At 38.3% G+C, this 24,342-nt stretch overlaps 1 protein-coding gene across 1 annotated transcript; it reads left to right on the top strand.

Moving 5' to 3' along the window:
* The first annotated feature begins 8,369 nt into the window (after positions 1-8,369).
* On the top strand, positions 8,370-22,727 carry LOC147637869 (uncharacterized). The gene is made up of 6 exons (XM_086799067.1): positions 8,370-8,569; positions 20,739-21,013; positions 21,099-21,149; positions 21,303-21,425; positions 21,522-21,664; positions 22,705-22,727. The coding sequence occupies exons 1-6, from the start codon at positions 8,411-8,413 to the stop codon at positions 22,725-22,727; spliced, it is 774 nt and encodes a 257-aa protein (XP_086655193.1). The 5' UTR covers positions 8,370-8,410.
* Positions 22,728-24,342: the final 1,615 nt, after the last annotated feature.

The following is a 24,342-nucleotide window of genomic DNA, read 5'->3' as shown; positions in this document are numbered from 1 at the left end:
ATCTAACTTGAACCCTGCCTTTACTAATTTATCTACCTCTTGGCTGGTTATGTTGGTCCCAACATCCACTTTCCACATATCTGGGTATGATGGCTTGTATATTATGTTTGGATCTACATGCCATGTGTGTGAAACATCTGAAGGACAAAACCACATCATTTGAGCCTTTGGCCCTCCCGGACCAGGATGTCGTCGCTCTGAGTAGAAGCTAGGGGCAACAACTCCAATAGAGCTTCCCTGTATGAATGAGTTGCACTTAAGTCTTCCATCAATACCTCCCAAACATTTGACTTTTGAGTTCAATGGGGTTCGTCTAATGGCCCACATTGTGCGTCCAACGGCCTCTTCCTTTACATGCATTTGTCCTCCGCTCATTGTGCCATAATATTGTTTAGGCTCTTCATGTCCGACATCTTTGTTTCCTCCAGTCATTGGACTTTTTGGTCCTCCCCTTGAAGCGGGACTTGCTGCACTGTTTGTTCTAGATCTATCTCCAAAACTTACTCTTCTTGCTGTTCCCCGATTTTGACGATGTCTGCTCTGCATGACATAACCTGGACGATGTGAGCATTGGTCTACTTCCGTTGTCCTCACCCTCTTCCGTTGAATAGTCTCCTTATCCCCATGTAGAGGCCTTGATTCCTCATACATAGGAGTATTAGCTACTGTTTCATGGACCATGCGAGCCACTTGTGGTGGTGTCAGTCTTGACCTTGCTGCTACCCTGTCCAGCAACTTGCTCAAGCTTGGTCCCTCACCTTTGTGCTTCCCCATCTGATATGCATATTGCTTTGCACTTTGTAGTAAAGCGTTTGCCATATCTGAAATGCACGCATCATACAAGCTAACCTTTTCCTTGTATCCTTCACCAGCAAGCCAACTCCCATGTACACTTTCAGATAAGTTTGTTCGAGGGGTTTGTGCTAAATCCACCGAGCTTAAGACCACCTGCACACAAGAGGTTTCATACAAGAATTCATAAAATTGACTCCAATGCAAATGCATCCATACAACATATCAGTTCTCCATAAAATTTCTCACCCTTGACATGAGGTTGCCCCAATGTGCTATTCGTACTTCCCACCAACTCATCCACGTATCCATCACTGATAGTTTTCCCTCATGAACATGTCCATTTCTCCACCACTCACGAATCTCTTTACTTTTTAAGAAAGCTGACTCCTTATTGGTTGCCAATCTCCATTCTTCACACAAGTCAATATGGTGTTGTCAACTTTCTGCCTTCACGCATTGTTTAGCATGCTTCATCAAACTTTGTTTCCAATGGAATAAGCACGTTCGCTCCCTGTCCTCCATAATGTTGTGCGGACCCCCATTGAAAACGGTCCTAACTGCACACCAATTAGACCCTGCTTCATCAGCCATAAACCCATAGAAGTGTGCGGGTGCATAACCGCATTGCTCCATTGTGCTATTCAGCATTTCCCAAAATAGTACTTGGCTTTTTGTATCCTCCTCCTTCATTTCGCATGTGGCAATTGTCAACAGCTCTTGAACACTATAAGATTTTGGAGATAATTTTTTCAGTCAGCTATCATTCAAGGTTAATGAAAGAAATGAAAAAATTGGAGTACGTAGTCTCACCTTGGGTCGTAAACATGACAAGCCATTGTTGACCAACCAAAAACTCGATGAGTGTGATCAAACAAAACCCAAGATTTTGACAAGTCACCTCCACTGTCACACCGCATGCGATTCACCAAGTCCACGCCTGATGCTGGTCCTCGCAAAGACATCTTAAAGACATAACATTTGTCATCAGGGCCACCTTGTCCTGGGAAACGGCTACCTTGTATAAATGAATAGCGAGATCTTCTCTGTATAAGAAGGATGCTATCAAAGCCCTCTCCTGCTGGCATCAATTTTCTTTTCTCCTGGGATACAATGCGTCTAAACCTAAAAAACATAATTTCACAATAAAGAGAGGACCGCGAATGTAGAAAAATACTTCCAAATATAATTAAGTTATAGAGTGAATACTCACCTCTGGTTTTCCACAAGAGGACTCAACTCCTCCAAAAAATTGCAGAGCTCATGATCCCCAATACTTGTAGGTAGCTCATCATTTTGATTCATCATGGAGGAAAATAGCATATCCTTCACAATATCCATCTGTATTTTTCGAGGACCAGCACTTCTCTGGGTTTTTAGCACTTGAGAAACAAACATTTTCACGCGCTCCAACATTGACCTTGAAGTTCCTTGCTGAACTGGATGTTCATGCAGCCCAGTGTGGAGCATCATTCTTGTAATAGTTGTGTCACGAGGCATTACGTAATACACAATACATCTACACACTTGCACACAATGTGCAGTTTTGCGACAAAAGTGACAAACTATTTTAGATTTCTCATCCTCTGTCAAAAGTCCAATTGCAATCTTTTTTGTCAGATGTCCATGAAAGAAGGTGTTGTTATACCTTTTATTGTTCAAGTAAAAAGGACAGCTGAGTCTATGGCACTCCAAAGTACCAACACAATAGCTAATACGCACGGTACAACTTACAGACATGTTTGATGTTACTGGACGTGTCCATAGGTGACCATCATATTTTTGCTCCATTCCATCCATATTTCCTATTTTGCCATATGTTGGTGGAAACTCTAGGATAGAATCACCATCATAATGTCTTGGCACCTCCTGGACTTGGATGACTCGAGTAACTTTTTCCAACAATGAACGCAGAAGAGAAGGTTGCTCCTTCTTACGAAGAACCGAAAGTATACTCTCTGAAGCAATACATTCATCTTCAGAGATCTTGTGCTTTGAACCTTTTGGATTGCTTGTGCCTTCACCTGGTTGCAAAATAGTTGCTGAGCCATTCAAGTCACTCTCAGAGGAGGAGCTCGAGATATGAACATGGGTGTTTTGTATCCCTAATTCTTTATCCACTGAACTCTCCAAATGTCGGACATCTTGGGCAATGTCGTCAGCACTAGAATCAAGACTATCAGCAGCACAAAGAGGACTACGTTGTAGCATATATGTTTTACTTCGAGAAATATCTATGAGATAGTTTTTATTGCCCTCCATATCATAATGAGCGATGATTTCCTGTAGGCTTCCATCGGTCCTAGTAGCTTTCACTCCAGAAAGGGCGTGTGAAGAAGGCAAAAACCCTTGTAGATATCCGTGACTGACAAGCGTGGTCTGGTGGAGCAGTATTAAAGTTTGAGATTTTTTGCTACAGCCATCAAGCTCCCACTCAAAGGTAACAGTGTGCTCCATAGGGAAGGCAATATGAAGATGCAGAAAGGACAGGAGAGACGAAAATGTGAAACAGAAAAGACAGGAGAGACGAAAATGTAGAATGAAAATATAAAAACGAAGGAATAGGTGGAGCAATCACGATTGAGAATGAAGGAGGTTGAAATGATAAAACAAGGTGGAGCAATCACGGTTGAGAATGTAGGTGGTTGAAATGATAAAACAAGGTGGAGCAATCACGATTGAGAATGACCACGATAAAATGTTTTAATAAAAAATATACAAATGTATATGTATCTACAAATATATAAAAAATACACAAATATAAACATTTATTGATTCTAAGTGTTATTTTAATAAAAGGCTTATCTCTTTGTAAATACACACACACACATGTTTATATTTATATTATTATATTGTATATATTCTAGGCTAAGAACCCCGGATGGGGATATATGTAAATACACATACACACACGTTTATATTTATATTAATATATTGTATATATTCTAGGCTAAGAATCCCCCGACGAGGATATATGTATTTTAGTGTGTGTGTGTATTTACAAAGAGACTAGTCTTTTACTTATTTTAGGATATACAAATATATTAGATTATATATCTAGTAGGCTACACACACACCACACACATTTATTAACATCAATATATATATACATATTTAAATAGCCTAAACTATAAAATGTACGTGTGTACAATAAAACACATAGAGCCTAATACATTTTTAGACATTTATGAACATCAATATATATATACATATTTAAATAGCCTAAACTATAAAATGTACGTGTGTACAATAAAACACATAGAGCTTAATACATTTTGACATATATATATGTGTGTGTATATGTATCTATTTTTAGGCTAAGTATGTTTTAGGCCACACACACATATGTGGTGCTTAGTTTAAAGGGTACACGAAGAAATTTAGGGTACATGAAGGATTCTTTCAAAACTCAGCAAGCAGGCAGACGAATGCGCCGGCAGAAGCAGACAGAAGAGGTAAGTTTTTTTTCTTTGTTCTCGATTTTTCTCTGTTTTTCTTTTCTCTGCGCCGGCAGCGGCTTCGTTGGAGGTTTAGGGTGTAGCTTTCGTAACCATCGGCTCCACCATGGCCTCCTCTCTAGCTAGTCCACTCCCCCGGCAGAGCCTGGGGATGGTCTGCGCTAGCGCAGACCATCCCCAGGCTCTGCCGGGGGAGTGGACTTGCTGGAGTAGAGGCCATGGAGGTGGAGCCGGTGGCGTTCCTTACGTGGTAGCTTTCGCTGCGTTGGCGGAGACGAGGTGTCTCTGCCGGGGATGGTCTGCGCGAGCGCAGACCATCCCCAGGCTCTGCCGGGGGAGTGGACTTGCTGGAGTAGAGGCCATGGTGGAGGTGGAGCCGGTGGCGTTCCTTACGTGGTAGCTTTCGCTGCGTTGGCGGAGACGAGGTGTACGTGGTAGCTGACGGTGCTGAAGACGAGGTGTACGAGGTGTACGAGGCGCTGACGGTGCTGAAGACATCGAGATTGTGGCGTTGCGTAGGTCAAGTGTTAAGTGTTAGGAGACACCGGCTCCACCTCCATGGCCTCTCTTCCAGCAAGTCCACTCCCCCGGCAAAGCCTGGGGATGGTCTGCGCCCAGCTGCACCAAGGGGAATCAGGAGAAGCATCTGATCAGTTCACGTATGCTTTACTTGGCCCGAGCACAAGGGATATAGCTCAGTTGGTAGAGCGTCGTCCTTGCAAGTGGGTCGTTGAGCTTACGGGTTGGGTGCCTAATTGTTTAGGCGGTAATGATAGTATCTCCCACCTGAACTGGTGGCTAACTCTTCCCCAAAAATGGGGGGGGAGGACCAAAACATGCCACTGAGAGGCTCTACTGGGACAAAGATGAGCTGTCGTGTAGGGCGGGGTAGGATGGGTTGTTGGTTAGATCCATTACGGATCGTACATGGACGATAGTTGGAGTCGGCGGCTCTCCCGGGGCTACCTCATCCGGATCCCAGGCTCTGCCGGGGGAGTGGACTTGCTGGAAGAGAGGCCATGGAGGTGGAGCCGGTGGCGTTCCTTACGTGGTAGCTTTCGCTGCGTTGGCGGAGACGAGGTGTACGTGGTAGCTGACGGTGCTGAAGACGAGGTGTACGAGGCGCTGACGGTGCTGAAGACATCGAGATTGTGGCGTTGCGTAGGTCAAGTGTTAAGTGTTAGGAGACACCGGGCTCCACCTCCATGGCCTCTCTTCCAGCAAGTCCACTCCCCCGGCAGAGCCTGGGGATGGTCTGCGCTAGCGCAGACCATCCCCAGGCTCTGCCGGGGGAGTGGACTTGCTGGAAGAGAGGCCATGGAGGTGGAGCCAGTGGCGTTTGAAGAGGTGGAGCCGGTGGCGTTCAACTTTCCAAATTTACCATCTCTGCCGTCTCATTGCCAAGTGAAGCCATCATTGAACAATGCATGCTTGAAGTGATAAGCATGTTCATGGGTGAGCATAAGGAATTTGAAGATCTACATTTACAAAATATTCCACACATTGGCTACTTTCCTCGAAGGTTTCAATGAAGTAAAGAGCTCATGGGGGTGGCACATCTATCTTCAAAATGAATTTCGGAGATTAGCATTCGATTTTGCCATCGACCTGACTCAGGAAAATCTATGACTACTATAAGCATCTCTCCATACCTTCCACCCCATCATCAAAGGACATTCAAGGAGTGTTTCATGGTCGAATTTTTCCAGTGCAGCATGTCAATTTTTTTTAGTAAATCCTCCACTTCAACATGAGGCCATCCAAAACTTCTTGCACTCACACTGCTCGTCGTGTATAGTAACGCTTCCGAGTGAGAAATCTAGACAATTGTAATCTCCACCCACCCTAGCTTAGATATTTCATGTTGTATATGGCCAAAGGCCCATTGTTGTAATGAAAGTCGGCCATGTAAGTCTTGTATATGTAAAGAGGACACGTGTGGGTGGATAAACAAAGCCCAGTTGTATATAACTGACTTATGAGGGTGTCTAAGGTCACTTCTCATAATACAATCTGCTATTGAGCTCAAGCTTTGGAGATCCTTCCTTCTTGATTGTCTAGTTCTCTTCTTAATTCTTGCATGATTCTATGTTTATGTTTATCTTTGGCTATGGAATCTTGTTGAGTTACTTTCTTGCATATGTGAGTGCTTGAGTGTGGTGTTTTCTTGAGGTCAGCTTGCTTGATTCTTGCTTGAGATCAATAGGATAAGGAGAGAGAGAGAGAGAGAGAGAGAGAGAGAGAGAGAGAGAGATGGAGTGAGTAGAGAGGAAGCTTGTTAGCTTCTCCCTCACGTGTGATTAGATTATGGATGTCCAAGCATTGGTTTGGTAGAGTCGTGTAAGTCCCATTTGGATGGTGCATTTCTTGTACGCATTTATCATTGCTTGAACATATGGCACAATGAATTTGAGCTCACATTTGGCTATGGATCATCGTAATGATGATGACGAAGAAATGGGCAGACGAGTTCGGGTGCATTTCTCAGTAGTAAGGCTTGCATAATGGTTCTTGCACCTGCACGTCCTTCTACGCTTATATCATGGTCCTCTCGGACGAAACACCAGTCCTCTCGGACGAAACACTACAATGGGTTTGCATCACTGCCACCATGAACAGCCAATATATATTAGCTCCTTCAATGGCTCTTGTATTAAGCTAGGAAGCTCAGGTTTATTGGTTTCTCCTCAAATGTGCACTCTAACCAGAAGAGCCCATTGCAACTCTAGCTCTTCAATATAATCCGTGGCTTCACTTCATGTCTATGCTATTCTCTCTCTCCCCACACACACACACACTAGTAGGAGATGTTTGTGTGTGAGGTTGATGTTTTCCTATATACATGAAGTAGGGTTTATGTGTGATTCAGCTCAAACTTTTTGCTACTCATATTCAGGGCAAAAGAAAGGAAGATGGCTCCAAGAAAAGCAGGAAAACAACAGGCAAAGACTAAGAAAGGTATATGATGTGAATAGCCAAGATTCTATTGAGATTATGTTTTATTGTTTTATGTGTGATTCAGCTCAAACTTTTTGCTACTCATATTCAGGGCAAAAGAAAGGAAGATGACTCCAAGAAAAGCAGGAAAACAACAGGCAAAGACTAAGAAAGGTATATGATGTGAATAGCCAAGATTCTATTGAGATTATGTTTTATTGTTTTAGATATGCTTACTTGGGCTTGGTGTGTGTTTCTTACAGACAACAGAGGATACTCACTAAGATCTGGGCGTGTTTGTTTGACTCTTAGCGAGGAAGCTCAATCACGGACACCTTTGTCCTCACATGTATCTCCTGTTAGAGAGGAAACAGAAGCGCATAATTCTCTTGGTCATGAGGAAGAAGTGCTTGTGTTGGAGAACGAAATGAGCTCACCTCCTCCAACTCACACGGAGATTCCTGAATCTAGTACTGGTCAAGGGGAGACCCATAGAAGGCTTCTTGGAAAATCTATTGAATTGGGATTGCTTGGTGATGTATTCACTAAGTTTTTTGTGCAACGCAATTCCTCTACCCCATTGGTCCCTTTATGCAGGCTGATTCCAAATGAATCCATCCGTACAATTTCTACCCAGCTTGAGGTGTTTCGTGATTCTTTTGACTGCCATGGTTATGTCGAAGCATCTCCTCCTTTTTTAGTTTCACTTACACGTCCAGGAAGCTCTATGTATTTCGCGGTCACACAAATAGACTTGCAAGAATGGGGACCAAACTGGGTGGTACAACATGACAGATTTGAGGATGAAATCAGAGGAACTGAGTGGGAGGATCTCAGTGGTAAGAAGTTTCTTGTTTGGGATGGAAATCATCGTGTGAAGGCATGGATGTCTCGAGTGCGCAAAGGTATGTTCTTTTGAATGTCATAGAGTGATTTTATGCAACATTAAAAGTAATATATTGTAATATCTTTATTTTGCTTTCTCTAGCTTGGTCTCATAGCCCCTCACGCCATGTCCGGGTCAAATGTCAATTTTTGGTTGTGGACAAGAAGCAAGAAGGAGAATTGCTATTGGCTTTGCGATCTCAAAATGAGTAAGTGATCTCTCTCTACTTAATTATGGACATTGTGAAGTCATAGTTAAGTTCTTAGCTCATTGTGACTCTTTACAACACAAATTGGTACGCACTAGTGTGACACCCACATTATCACATGAGATCTTCATGTTTCAACGATTTGGAATGGCGGACAAATCATCCATATTGGACTACCTAGGTGAAGACGTAAGGAGGTGGGCTTTAATGGAGCTTAGTTTGGAGCGACGAAGTGGAGAGCAATGGTACAATGCTCCAGCTACAATCTTGGCACAGCTTGTGTGGAAGGTAGTTGTAAGATTCCTCCCCCAACCCCTTTTGATGTCTAGTATCTTTCCCTGTAATCAATCCCTCTTCAGAAATATAAAGACCTTGTTTCTATCTGTTTTAGCCTAGAGAGAGAAAAATATTCTAGAGAGAGAATATTCAGATTTTGAATAATTTTGGATAGAAAAAGATCTCTTCTAATTCAGATGAGTTCCCCTGAAACAGAAATTCAAAAAGAATTTTCCAATGTGCAATTGGAATTAATTGGAAATAGGTATAAAGAACCTTAGTCTAAGGGTCTAGATTTTCAGAAATCTTTAGACTATGGTCCAATTAAGGTTCCTATGGACCAATAGCATCAATCCATGTGTAGGAAGGAGATAAATCCAACTTGTAAAAAAGAAAATACCCAAAAATGAGTAAATGCTCACATGAGGTGAAGAGTTGAAAATGTACAAGGTTTATTAGTAAAAAACTATGTGCAATATTAAAAATATGAGATATTTTGGGTATAATGATTTTATTATGACACATATGTAAGGAAGGGGAGTCCCTTAAATGCTCACATAAGATGAAGAGTTGAAAATGTACAAGGTTTATTAGTAAAAAACTATGAGCAATATTAAAATGATTCCATTATGACACATATGTAAGGAAGGGGAGTTCTTTAAAGGAGGTGCATATTTCACATAAGATGAAGAGTTGAAAATGTACAAGGTTTATTAGTAAAAAACTATGAGCAATATTAAAATGATTCCATTATGACACATATGTAAGGAAGGGGAGTTCTTTAAAGGAGGTGCATATTTCACATAAGATGAAGAGTTGAAAATGTACAAGGTTTATTAGTAAAAAAACTATGAGCAATATTAAAATGATTCCATTATGACACATATGTAAGGAAGGGGAGTTCTTTAAAGGAGGTGCATATTTCACATGCTTGAATGAGTTTTAAACTCATAAAAATTGAGATATTTCATCTCTCCTCTCTCCTCATTCAAGTCTAGTTCCAAAAAGTTAGCTTAACTGACCTAAAAATGGTCAAATATTGACCAAACTGATTTAGAAAATTCTAGAATCAGTTTGTTTGGTTAGGAGCTCAATTTTTCCTATAAATAGAAGCCTCCCCCTTGTTGAAAAATATATAGTGTTTATGCATCGTTACTCTACTCCACCTAAGCCAGAAACTGTGAATTCATTTAATAATTCACTAGTTTTTGGAGCTTCCCTCTTTCTTCAATTCCCATTAGTGGCTCCATCAACATACTTAACCAATTGATTGGTTGGGGGCCTCTACCGTGAACAAAGAATCAAGCAAGTTGTAAGGTAATTAGTGAATATTCATCTTTCTATAATTTCTCAATGTTTCTCTCTTCTCAACCCCTCTCAAGCTTGAGAAGTTTAATTGGTATGGTTTTTTTTAAATGCTATTGAAGTTTGAATAGTAGTGAAGAGTTACATAATTTAATAAATGCTATTGAAGTTAATTTTCATTTATGTTTAAATTCTAATGATTCTTATGTAAATTCTCTCTCTCACTCAAGAAATGGTCATACTCATGACCCATTCTCAATCCAAATCAAGCTTTTCATAAAGCTTTTCCTTAACCCAAGATAAAGCTATGCTTGAGGCCAAATTAATGGCTTTTTCTTATGCTTTTATTAGTTTATGTATATTGATGATTCAATCCATTATGGATTAAGGATCCAATTAGAGAATCATTTTAATTATTTCCTTAATGATAAGCTTTATCCCTTAGAAAAATTGAGATTTATCAGTCATAGCAGCGGAGCTATGGCAAAATTTTTATAAAAATTATGCATAAAAAATTTTCATTCAAAGCATAAAAAGAGGACTTCCTACCATATTCTAGGAATCATCATCCTAGATTAATTGAAAGAATTTCATTATAATCATGGAGAAATTGAATTTTAATATTATGCATAAAGGATAAATTTTTATATCAAAAGTGTTATTTTTACCATTTTTATTTCATGCATAGAAGTATGCATAATGGATAAATTTTTATATCAAAAGTGTTATTTTTAACATTTTTATTTCATGCATAAGAGTATGCATAATGATAAATTTTTATATCAAAAGTGTTACTTTTATCATTTTTATTTTCATGCATAGGAATATGCATAATGATAAATTTTTATATCAAAAGTGTTACTTTTATCATTTCTATTTTCATGCATAAGAGTATGCATAATGATAAATTTTTATATCAAAAGTATTACTTTTATCATATTGGATTTCATGCATATAGGTATGCATAAAAGATATTCTTTTTATACTAAAAGTGTGATTTTTCTCATAAATGGATTTTATGCTTAACTTAGATGCATAAGAGAAATTCTTTTATTCTAAAAGTGTAATTTCCTACCAAACTGAATTTATGCATAAGAAGATGCATAAAAGATTGATTTTAAATTCGAAAGTGTTAGTCTCCTTAAATGGAATTTATGTATAAATAAATGTGTAGAGAAATCTTATATCAAATATAAGAATTCTCTTTTTTTTTTAAAAGATATGAAATGTGATAAGATGTGATAAGAGGTGTATGAGATGTGATAAGAATTGATAAGATGCGTATGGAAAGTGATAGGATGTGATAAGATGTGTATGGGATGAGGTAAGAAGTGTATGTGATAGAATAGGATGTATATGGGTTGTGATAGGGCGAGAATGGATGTGATGTAAAAGATTAGATGTGAAGACATATGGGGTTACATGAATGGGAATGTGGAAATGGATGTATGTATGTGGATGTGTGGATGTGGAGATGGGAGTATGGATGTATGAATGTGAAAGTGGATGTATGAATGTGAAAATGGATGTATGCATGAAGATGTATATGCATAGATGTGAATGTGGATGTAGATGTGGATGTATAGATGTGAATGGAAATGTGGATGTGGATGTATGTATGTATGTGGATGTAGATGTGAATGTATAGATGTGAATGGGAATGTGGATGTGGATGTATATGAATGTGGATGTAGATGTGGATGTATAGATGTGAATGGGAATGTGGATGTGGATGTATGTATGTATGTGGATGTAGATATGGATGTATAGATGTGAATGGGAATGTGGATGTGGATGTATGTATGTATGTAGATGTGGATGTATGTATGTATGTGGATGTGGATGTATGAATGAGGACGTGATAATGGATGTATACATATAGATGTGGATATATGGATGTATGCATATAGATGTGGATATATGGATGTGAATATGAATGTGGATGTGGATGTATGGATGTGGATATGGATGTGTATGTATGAATGTAGATAAGGGATGTGGATGTATAAATGAGGATGTGAAAATGGAGGTATGCATGTAGATGTGGATGTATGGATGTGAATATGGATGTGGATGTGGATGTATAAATGAGGATGTGAATGTGAATGTGGATGTGAATGTGGATGTATGGATGTGGATATGGATGTGTATGTATGAATGTGGATATGGGATGTGGATGTATAAACGAGGATATGAAAATGGATGTATCCATGTAAATGTGGATGTATGAATGTGAATGTGAATTAATGTGTCGTCGAGATGGGGAAATGGATGAGAATGAGTACACATTGAATGGAATATGGAATAAGTAATGTGGACTAAGGAGGGATAATGTGGAAAGACGAGAGTTTGATTTAGAAACTGTATTTTGTGACTGTTTGTAAATGACTGTTTTATGTCAAGAATGCTGGGGAAGCATTTTGACCATCTTGTGGATTAAGGTCATGAAGACCTAACTGTTAAAGTTGCAACTGCTGACGGAGAGTCAATGGAGGACGTCTCGCGTAGCAAGGTCGACCGAGGTCTTGACCAGCCTCGGTTCGATTTAAATGGTGAGCTTCCGGTACGGTGGATGAGGGACCAAGGAAGCGGCCTATGAGTGAAGCGCTAGGTCACCTGCGAAAGGATCCTAGAGGGTGCTGACCATACGGTGCTCGGGCTCTGGGTCGCCCAGGATACCCACGCGTGCGTCGAGGAAGATATTGGAACAAGGAGTAAGAGTTGTTTTGTGAAACCGGGCATGGATCTGGTTGATTGACCTTGCTGGTCTTCAATGGATGAGTCCATGGCTCTTTATATGGATCTGTTGGTTGATCTTGCTGATCTTCAACGAGAGTCCATCTTGATTTTTATAAGTGATTATATTGCCGAGTATTATGGGCTAGGAACTATTGAAAAGGCCCCTGTGTGGACAGGTGGTGAGCGTTCTAGTTGCCAATGATGCCATAGATACTCTGATGAAGGAATGATGGGAAATTATGAATCAACCGGATAAATTGGAAGATTGTGATCAGTGGTACTATGGTTTCATTAAAGGATTGTTTTAAAGTTAGCTGATGCTAAGAAAAAGGCAATTTCATATTGGGTGTGTAAGTGGTGTGGCTAGTTTTATGTTTGCATGAACTTCCGGCTAGGGGGCCTTGGAATTCTTTTCCTTGGTACCCGGGACAAAACCTAACCAAATTCCAAATTGGATCCCATCACTACAGTGGTTGGGCGGTTGGCTAACCCATGGGATCGGATGGGGTTAGGCTGGACTGATGGATCCGTAAATCGAGACTCAAACTTTTGTTTTTACGATAGATAAAATAAATCCCGGACAGTAACTGTTCTATGGATAGGAATCAACGGCTGTGCCTCTTGAATGGGGAAAAAAGCGTTGATCCCAATGATCCAAGTGCAAGTTTCTTCCTTAATCTGACCATGTATCTTATAGATGCAATTGGATCAGCTCGAACAGAAATGTTCTTGACTACGTTAGAGTAAAAAGTTATCCAGGTGGAATCGCCCGTGCTTTCCGGTAAAGGAAGTTTTTCCGGGTTCGGTTTTGGAACAACCGACGGATTAGTCTCTTATCTGGATATCCGTGGGTGAGGCCCCGAATGTGGGACCCCTGTCCCGCGCGAGAAGTGCTACTTCCGCTGCCAGTATCGTGAATCCGTTGCTCGGTGGGAACAGGGATCTTACAGTTGGTATCAGAGCATTTTGGTTAAATGAGGATCAACCGAGAAGCCAAATATATCAAAAAATTTTCAAGAATCAAAAAGGTTGTAATTGTGTGATATAATTCATACAATTTGATATTCAAACTGAAATTCGTAATTTGGTAATTGGGTCTTCAGATGGAAGTACCGCAATTATATAGAATCCGTGACTTGCTTGAGGCCTAGACATGATGGTATTTACCTTATAATTCCAAGGGCAGTGACTACCCGTATATACCGAGAGTATACTGCAGCTCTTTACTGACAGTATATACGAGTAAATCTAAGACTTGAAATTATAAGCGTTAATGCTATCCAGATGATGATTTTGAATGTGGTTGATATGATTTTTAATTCTGTTTGGGAACTGATGAATTGATTTGGATTCTGATTGAAAAATGATGATCCTTGAAAATGGGTTGAAATGTAATAAGCTGAGCGAAACCACAATGTGGATGATTGGGACGAGTCCCTGTAATGATAAATGATGAAAATGATTCAGCAAATCACTATGAGATTAGTGGATTATGTTGTCAAATTGCTACTGTTAATACTTGAGACGGTAGATCAAGTTAAGGAATGACAAATTGAGAACTTGCTTAACTTAAATTCCGTGGAGGAATGTTCAGAAGGAAATTTTCGGTCTAATGGACCATTATCGTGTTAAAGTTATGAATGATATGATTTAAATGAATTGTTATTTAATGATGAGTTCTATTTAAGGGATAATTATCCCAGTATTCTGATGGGTTGACCAGAATATAAGGAACCCAGAATAAAATTGGATCTTAAGAAAAAGAGTTGTCCTCTACCTTGCGAGATGAGGACATCTCGCTCTTTTCAAGTGGGGTAGAATGTAAGATTCTCCCCCAGCCTTCGAGGTATACAGGAGTAAGAATCTCCCTTTCTGATCTTATAATTATTCTCTCTCTAAAATAAAAGAAAGATTCTGTTTAAGAAAAAAAGGAAGAACCTTTTCCCTGAATACTTCTCAAGAGTCCCACCTGTTTTAAGGATTCAGAACAATGAGTTCAGAAGTGAGAATCGATGTTTTGGATATCAAGGTTTTGGTCTTCATTCGAGTACGGCCCAAAAGAAGTTCTTTATCTCTTAGGAAGTATAAGAAGTTATTCCCAGATATTGTGGACCAAAGAAGGTAGGTAACTTAGCCTACGAACCTCTTTTATCTTCTCATCTCAAGGTTCTTAATGCTTTCTATAGAAATATGTGTCAAACCCAAATCATGGAAAGACGGTAAAACTTCAGTGGCAAGTTACTGTTGGCTTCTAAGTTACGCTAGCTCCTTCCTTTATATAAGTCGTAACTTTTACTTGTCGCTCACAGTAATCTTACTTCCATCGATCTCCTTTCTTTCTTAATCTCCTTCATGGCTTGGCAACGAGAACTAGTTTTATCCATAATGATTCCTCACCTTCAAGACGCAAGTGAATCTGTGAAGAAGGATTTTATAGAGCAGTATGAGCGCTCACTTTTCCCTCACTTGGGAACTTCTGTAGCGCAAACCAAATGGCGGACCTATCAAAACATAACTAGGGTAACACCCTGGGGTCAGCAGCACTTTCGTAACAATGTCCGCTTGGCCATGGTTATTGAAGCTTTGGGTTTGGGTCCCCGATACTACTGCGTCATGAGATCAAGGCATCCTGGGTTTTCTGAGCGGGTCTTCTTACTGGCGTGTTTTCTTCCTCATGAGAAGATATGCCTTTACCCCGTTTTTGGCTTGCCTCTCAGAGGTCCTTTTGTTAGAACACCTCATACCACTGAGATAGGCGCAGCAATAACCCACAGAATCATTCCCATAGATGAGTTACCTTATACTTGTGCAGCTTGTGAGGACTGCTTTTGTGACCATATGATGGACGGGCTTATGGAAGTGTAAAGAGTTCCTCTATCTTTACTGTATAAGTTCTGAGAATGAATAAAGTTTAAATCTTGTTCGTATTTTGAATCTTGCTCTCTTTAAGACTTATCTTGGTGGTTAATCTTGATTAAAATTTTTCTCTAAGTCTCATATTCGTGAATCTTGCGAAATTATCACAAGTTGCGAGATGAGGACATCTCGCGTTTTTTAAGTGGGGTAGAATGTAAGATTCCTCCCCCAACCCCTTTTGATGTCTAGTATCTTTCCCTGTAATCAATCCCTCTTCAGAAATATAAAGACCTTGTTTCTATCTGTTTTAGCCTAGAGAGAGAAAAATATTCTAGAGAGAGAATATTCAGATTTTGAATAATTTTGGATAGAAAAAGATCTCTTCTAATTCAGATGAGTTCCCCTGAAACAGAAATTCAAAAAGAATTTTCCAATGTGCAATTGGAATTAATTGGAAATAGGTATAAAGAACCTTAGTCTAAGGGTCTAGATTTTCAGAAATCTTTAGACTATGGTCCAATTAAGGTTCCTATGGACCAATAGCATCAATCCATGTGTAGGAAGGAGATAAATCCAACTTGTAAAAAAGAAAATACCCAAAAATGAGTAAATGCTCACATGAGGTGAAGAGTTGAAAATGTACAAGGTTTATTAGTAAAAAACTATGTGCAATATTAAAAATATGAGATATTTTGGGTATAATGATTTTATTATGACACATATGTAAGGAAGGGGAGTCCCTTAAATGCTCACATAAGATGAAGAGTTGAAAATGTACAAGGTTTATTAGTAAAAAACTATGAGCAATATTAAAATGATTCCATTATGACACATATGTAAGGAAGGGGAGTTCTTTAAAGGAGGTGCATATTTCACATAAGATGAAGAGTTGAAAATGTACAAGGTTTATTAGTAAAAAACTATGAGCAATATTAAAATGATTCCATTATGACACATATGTAAGGAAGGGGAGTTCTTTAAAGGAGGTGCATATTTCACATAAGATGAAGAGTTGAAAATGTACAAGGTTTATTAGTAAAAAAACTATGAGCAATATTAAAATGATTCCATTATGACACATATGTAAGGAAGGGGAGTTCTTTAAAGGAGGTGCATATTTCACATGCTTGAATGAGTTTTAAACTCATAAAAATTGAGATATTTCATCTCTCCTCTCTCCTCATTCAAGTCTAGTTCCAAAAAGTTAGCTTAACTGACCTAAAAATGGTCAAATATTGACCAAACTGATTTAGAAAATTCTAGAATCAGTTTGTTTGGTTAGGAGCTCAATTTTTCCTATAAATAGAAGCCTCCCCCTTGTTGAAAAATATATAGTGTTTATGCATCGTTACTCTACTCCACCTAAGCCAGAAACTGTGAATTCATTTAATAATTCACTAGTTTTTGGAGCTTCCCTCTTTCTTCAATTCCCATTAGTGGCTCCATCAACATACTTAACCAATTGATTGGTTGGGGGCCTCTACCGTGAACAAAGAATCAAGCAAGTTGTAAGGTAATTAGTGAATATTCATCTTTCTATAATTTCTCAATGTTTCTCTCTTCTCAACCCCTCTCAAGCTTGAGAAGTTTAATTGGTATGGTTTTTTTTAAATGCTATTGAAGTTTGAATAGTAGTGAAGAGTTACATAATTTAATAAATGCTATTGAAGTTAATTTTCATTTATGTTTAAATTCTAATGATTCTTATGTAAATTCTCTCTCTCACTCAAGAAATGGTCATACTCATGACCCATTCTCAATCCAAATCAAGCTTTTCATAAAGCTTTTCCTTAACCCAAGATAAAGCTATGCTTGAGGCCAAATTAATGGCTTTTTCTTATGCTTTTATTAGTTTATGTATATTGATGATTCAATCCATTATGGATTAAGGATCCAATTAGAGAATCATTTTAATTATTTCCTTAATGATAAGCTTTATCCCTTAGAAAAATTGAGATTTATCAGTCATAGCAGCGGAGCTATGGCAAAATTTTTATAAAAATTATGCATAAAAAATTTTCATTCAAAGCATAAAAAGAGGACTTCCTACCATATTCTAGGAATCATCATCCTAGATTAATTGAAAGAATTTCATTATAATCATGGAGAAATTGAATTTTAATATTATGCATAAAGGATAAATTTTTATATCAAAAGTGTTATTTTTACCATTTTTATTTCATGCATAGAAGTATGCATAATGGATAAATTTTTATATCAAAAGTGTTATTTTTAACATTTTTATTTCATGCATAAGAGTATGCATAATGATAAATTTTTATATCAAAAGTGTTACTTTTATCATTTTTATTTTCATGCATAGGAATATGCATAATGATAAATTTTTATATCAAAAGTGTTACTTTTATCATTTCTATTTTCATGCATAAGAGTATGCATAATGATAAATTTTTATATCAAAAGTATTACTTTTATCATATTGGATTTCATGCATATAGGTATGCATAAAAGATATTCTTTTTATACTAAAAGTGTGATTTTTCTCATAAATGGATTTTATGCTTAACTTAGATGCATAAGAGAAATTCTTTTATTCTAAAAGTGTAATTTCCTACCAAACTGAATTTATGCATAAGAAGATGCATAAAAGATTGATTTTAAATTCGAAAGTGTTAGTCTCCTTAAATGGAATTTATGTATAAATAAATGTGTAGAGAAATCTTATATCAAATATAAGAATTCTCTTTTTTTTTTAAAAGATATGAAATGTGATAAGATGTGATAAGAGGTGTATGAGATGTGATAAGAATTGATAAGATGCGTATGGAAAGTGATAGGATGTGATAAGATGTGTATGGGATGAGGTAAGAAGTGTATGTGATAGAATAGGATGTATATGGGTTGTGATAGGGCGAGAATGGATGTGATGTAAAAGATTAGATGTGAAGACATATGGGGTTACATGAATGGGAATGTGGAAATGGATGTATGTATGTGGATGTGTGGATGTGGAGATGGGAGTATGGATGTATGAATGTGAAAGTGGATGTATGAATGTGAAAATGGATGTATGCATGAAGATGTATATGCATAGATGTGAATGTGGATGTAGATGTGGATGTATAGATGTGAATGGAAATGTGGATGTGGATGTATGTATGTATGTGGATGTAGATGTGAATGTATAGATGTGAATGGGAATGTGGATGTGGATGTATATGAATGTGGATGTAGATGTGGATGTATAGATGTGAATGGGAATGTGGATGTGGATGTATGTATGTATGTGGATGTAGATATGGATGTATAGATGTGAATGGGAATGTGGATGTGGATGTATGTATGTATGTAGATGTGGATGTATGTATGTATGTGGATGTGGATGTATGAATGAGGACGTGATAATGGATGTATACATATAGATGTGGATATATGGATGTATGCATATAGATGTGGATATATGGATGTGAATATGAATGTGGATGTGGATGTATGGATGTGGATATGGATGTGTATGTATGAATGTAGATAAGGGATGTGGATGTATAAATGAGGATGTGAAAATGGAGGTATGCATGTAGATGTGGATGTATGGATGTGAATATGGATGTGGATGTGGATGTATAAATGAGGATGTGAATGTGAATGTGGATGTGAATGTGGATGTATGGATGTGGATATGGATGTGTATGTATGAATGTGGATATGGGATGTGGATGTATAAACGAGGATATGAAAATGGATGTATCCATGTAAATGTGGATGTATGAATGTGAATGTGAATTAATGTGTCGTCGAGATGGGGAAATGGATGAGAATGAGTACACATTGAATGGAATGTGGAATAAGTAATGTGGACTAAGGAGGGATAATGTGGAAAGACGAGAGTTTGATTTAGAAACTGTATTTTGTGACTGTTTGTAAATGACTGTTTTATGTCAAGAATGCTGGGGAAGCATTTTGACCATCTTGTGGATTAAGGTCATGAAGACCTAACTGTTAAAGTTGCAACTGCTGACGGAGAGTCAATGGAGGACGTCTCGCGTAGCAAGGTCGACCGAGGTCTTGACCAGCCTCGGTTCGATTTAAATGGTGAGCTTCCGGTACGGTGGATGAGGGACCAAGGAAGCGGCCTATGAGTGAAGCGCTAGGTCACCTGCGAAAGGATCCTAGAGGGTGCTGACCATACGGTGCTCGGGCTCTGGGTCGCCCAGGATACCCACGCGTGCGTCGAGGAAGATATTGGAACAAGGAGTAAGAGTTGTTTTGTGAAACCGGGCATGGATCTGGTTGATTGACCTTGCTGGTCTTCAATGGATGAGTCCATGGCTCTTTATATGGATCTGTTGGTTGATCTTGCTGATCTTCAACGAGAGTCCATCTTGATTTTTATAAGTGATTATATTGCCGAGTATTATGGGCTAGGAACTATTGAAAAGGCCCCTGTGTGGACAGGTGGTGAGCGTTCTAGTTGCCAATGATGCCATAGATACTCTGATGAAGGAATGATGGGAAATTATGAATCAACCGGATAAATTGGAAGATTGTGATCAGTGGTACTATGGTTTCATTAAAGGATTGTTTTAAAGTTAGCTGATGCTAAGAAAAAGGCAATTTCATATTGGGTGTGTAAGTGGTGTGGCTAGTTTTATGTTTGCATGAACTTCCGGCTAGGGGGCCTTGGAATTCTTTTCCTTGGTACCCGGGACAAAACCTAACCAAATTCCAAATTGGATCCCATCACTACAGTGGTTGGGCGGTTGGCTAACCCATGGGATCGGATGGGGTTAGGCTGGACTGATGGATCCGTAAATCGAGACTCAAACTTTTGTTTTTACGATAGATAAAATAAATCCCGGACAGTAACTGTTCTATGGATAGGAATCAACGGCTGTGCCTCTTGAATGGGGAAAAAAGCGTTGATCCCAATGATCCAAGTGCAAGTTTCTTCCTTAATCTGACCATGTATCTTATAGATGCAATTGGATCAGCTCGAACAGAAATGTTCTTGACTACGTTAGAGTAAAAAGTTATCCAGGTGGAATCGCCCGTGCTTTCCGGTAAAGGAAGTTTTTCCGGGTTCGGTTTTGGAACAACCGACGGATTAGTCTCTTATCTGGATATCCGTGGGTGAGGCCCCGAATGTGGGACCCCTGTCCCGCGCGAGAAGTGCTACTTCCGCTGCCAGTATCGTGAATCCGTTGCTCGGTGGGAACAGGGATCTTACAGTAGTGTTTGCATTTCCCAATATCATTAATAAACAGATTATCAATGTTTTTTAATCGTGTGAGTGATAATGAGTCCTTTTCGTTATACGTAGACACCGTTTGAAAATGCGGTGAAGCAAGCTATATCATGCATTGATAGACATGCCATGGGGTTGCAAGAATATGAGACAAAATGTGAGAAAGCCAGACATGGTGTAGAGCAAACATTTCGAGATAGAGCGTACAAGATGCTCATAATTGCAAACCCATCCAATGGTGATGCATTCTTTCAACTCGTATATAACTATGATTGGTCCAAGAAGGGATTGGTTGCTCTGACCAAAGAAAAGCTCTACACAGTCGCCATATCTCGGATTTCAACTCAAAGGTATGTCACATGTCAATAAACCTCCCTTAACATAAACTAACCTTAATATCTAATCTCTTATGGGTTTGGTATGATGCTGAAATAGGAAGACGGAATTGCTTCAAATGCTTATGACCGGGAGGGCAAAGGACAAGGTAATTTCAGAGATGTTTGGGGATAACAAAAAGACGTTGCTGCATATGAAGAAAGAGTTGTATTGGGAAGAGCTAATAGGAGAGGCAGACTCTATTTTGGAGGGTTTATTGGTATATGATGATGTTATCTACATCCCACCATTTATGCAATGGGTGCAAGAGGAGCGATTGAAACACATACCATGGGCCTTCCATGAGGTGTGGGCAAAGATTGGAAAAGTAAAGGAAGGCCAAAAGCAACCTGAGGTGGAGAATGCCGCAAAGAGGGTTGTCTATAGGTATATATCTTCCAATGCCATTACATTTTTGTAGAAAATACATATACGCTTTTAAAAAAATATTTTAGTACTGTTTGTTTTATTTTGGACATGTAGGTGGGTGCAGCTACTCATTGGCCAAGGTCTAATGGACGAAGAGACGGAAGCAATCAAAGAATGGGTAGATCCAAATTCCTCGGAAACAATGTATCCGAAGGAATGGGTTGAGAGAGGGGTTTTTGATTGGGAATTTAAGAGATGTCCTTGGTGGTTGGACTATCCTCTAAATCATGTGCCTCCAAGTGAGGAGCTCCTAGAAAAAGGTACTTTTTTGCTTTCTACTAAATTATATGCATGTAAATGTAAATGTATATGTTTATGTAAACCTTCCTACCTATACATATGTAAACTATCCATATGCATATACATATTAGATACATATACATACAGATATATACATATACAAATACATATGTATATACATATGTATATATACATATGCATACATAAATACATACCTACATACATACACTAAATTCCTACATACATACAAAGTTCATGTTACATTTAAGAATTGGCATGTTAGATTTTAAAGAAACATTGTTAAGTTTTGATATATACATACCTACATACATATACATATAAATAGATACATATACCTACATACATATACATACACATACATATACATAGACACATGCCTACATACATATACATAGATACATACCTACATACATATACATATACATATGCATATACACATACACATACATGTACATATACATATACATCTACATACATATACATATACAAAAAGGTATGGGGATTTTTACCTTTTTACTAATTATCTTGATCTATTTCTTGAAGAATTTAAGAATTGCCAATCTGAGCTTGAAAGAGAGCCCCCAACTCAAGAAGACTCTAGAATACCTTCCCCACAGCCAACAATCTTGACCCAGTCTCCAGTAGTTGGATCCTCGCGCGTGGCCCCAAAACCATCCACACCACTGTCACAAGTGCCACAATCACACCAAGAGCATACATCTACATCATCTCAAGTGCAACGTGAGAGGCGAACAAAGAGACGTCTTGACATTATGCATGATGTTCAAGAGGGAGACCCCACAAATGAAAATCAAGAGAGAGACCCTCCAGAGCATCTTCAAGAGGGGGAGGTGTCAGGACAACGTGACATCATGGACATGACTAGTAAGAGTACTTTCCATTGCAAATTTATTTTGAGAAGTGTGTGCTTTCGAAATGCATCTCATTTTTTGTCTTGTTTACTTGCAGGTGAGAGATGTTTTTCACACATATTGCTAGTAGACATCCATACTCTTTCGGAGGGCTCAGATAGGTAAAAAGAATAATTTCACCATATAATTAGTTTTCCAAGTTGTACTTACCAAAACCAAACATCATAAATCTTTTATGTAGTGTGGAAGAATTCTTGATGAAGATTCCCAAGGCTCTATCTCATAGAGGTGCTCCCTCAGATACAGTGGCTCGCCTCGTATGGGCTGACTTTCCTACAGGTTTACAAGTTGTTGATGTAGATACAGATGGGTGTCCCTCATGGAATCAAGTTTCTTCATCATTGATACGTGCCACACTCAGTTTTGTTGGTTTGTTTGTGGCTGATGAGGGTTGGTTTGTGTGTTTGAGTCTAATGGATCAACTTCCTAAAATATATTCCATGGGAAAGAAAGTTGGATTGGTCATGCATCGAACAATGTCTGTTCATGTGGAATCAAGTTATTTGTATGACAATGGAGAACGGGTAAGTCATAATCTCTAAAATATTTCCCTTTGTGTATACATGTTATGTGGTATGGATATCCAAACATAATGTTTTCTCGTTATGGTAGGTGTATACATTGGCGCTTAGTATGTTCTATCGAGTAAATTGCCATGTCCCTATTATTGATCGTGAGGCTGGGCAAAATGTTTCAAAGAAGTTATTCAACGCTCAACGAAATTTCATTTTTGAGAAGAATAAGAAGCATCCATTCCAACGCACAATGGTCTTGGAGCACTACATTCGAGGTGGTGCAGAAAGATCTCCTATGTTCTTTAGGTGAGACAATTTTCATTCTGGTCATTTTCATAGCTACTTTTTCAAAATACTTAGATGCACGTTTATGATTGTATTTCATTGTAGGTGGCTAGTGGAGACCTTCTCAAGTGAAGGAGATAGTGTCTTGGACGTTTTTGCGGGATGTGGAGGCTTGGGACGTGCATGCCAAGAGTTAAAAAGGCACTATATGGGGATAGAGAATGACATGGAGGTAGCCAAAGCATGTCTGGGAGATTTCTCATTAGGTCAGGATGACATGTAGAAGAATGCTATAATTAGAATGCTATAATTTGTGGATCAAAAGACTTTGTATTCGAGATTGTCATGGTTTGGAAGTTTAAAGATCGATATATACATTTTTGATCTTTAAAAGATTGTGTTTTATATTTAAGTAAGTAAGAAAGTATGTATGTATAGAATGTATGTATATATGTTAGTGCTGCGTAGGTGGCTCTTGTATATATGTATGTATGTATATGTATATGTATGAGGTGTATGAATTTAGGTAGATATATGTATATATATAATTATATCAATAAGTATGATGTGGATCAAAGACTTTGTAATCGAGATTTTCATGGTTTGGAACTTTACAGATCGATATATATATTTTTTATCTTTAAAGGATTGTTTTTTTTCCTTTAAGTAAGTAAGAAAGTATGTATGTATGTATGTATGTATGTATGTATATATGTTAGTATGTATGTAGGTAGCTCTTTAAAGGATTGTTTTTTTTCCTTTAAGTAAGTAAGAAAGTATGTATGTATGTATGTATGTATGTATGTATATATGTTAGTATGTATGTAGGTAGCTCTTGCATGTATGTATGTATATGTATATTTTGTATGTGTATATGTATGA

This window comes from Cibotium barometz, chromosome 6 (assembly GCF_041138505.1).
Source record: "Cibotium barometz isolate CiBa-2024 chromosome 6, ASM4113850v1, whole genome shotgun sequence".
NCBI classification, from domain to species: Eukaryota; Viridiplantae; Streptophyta; class Polypodiopsida; order Cyatheales; family Cibotiaceae; genus Cibotium; species Cibotium barometz.
Note: the sequence above shows the minus strand (reverse complement) of the source record. Positions and strands in the feature narration are given on the sequence as shown.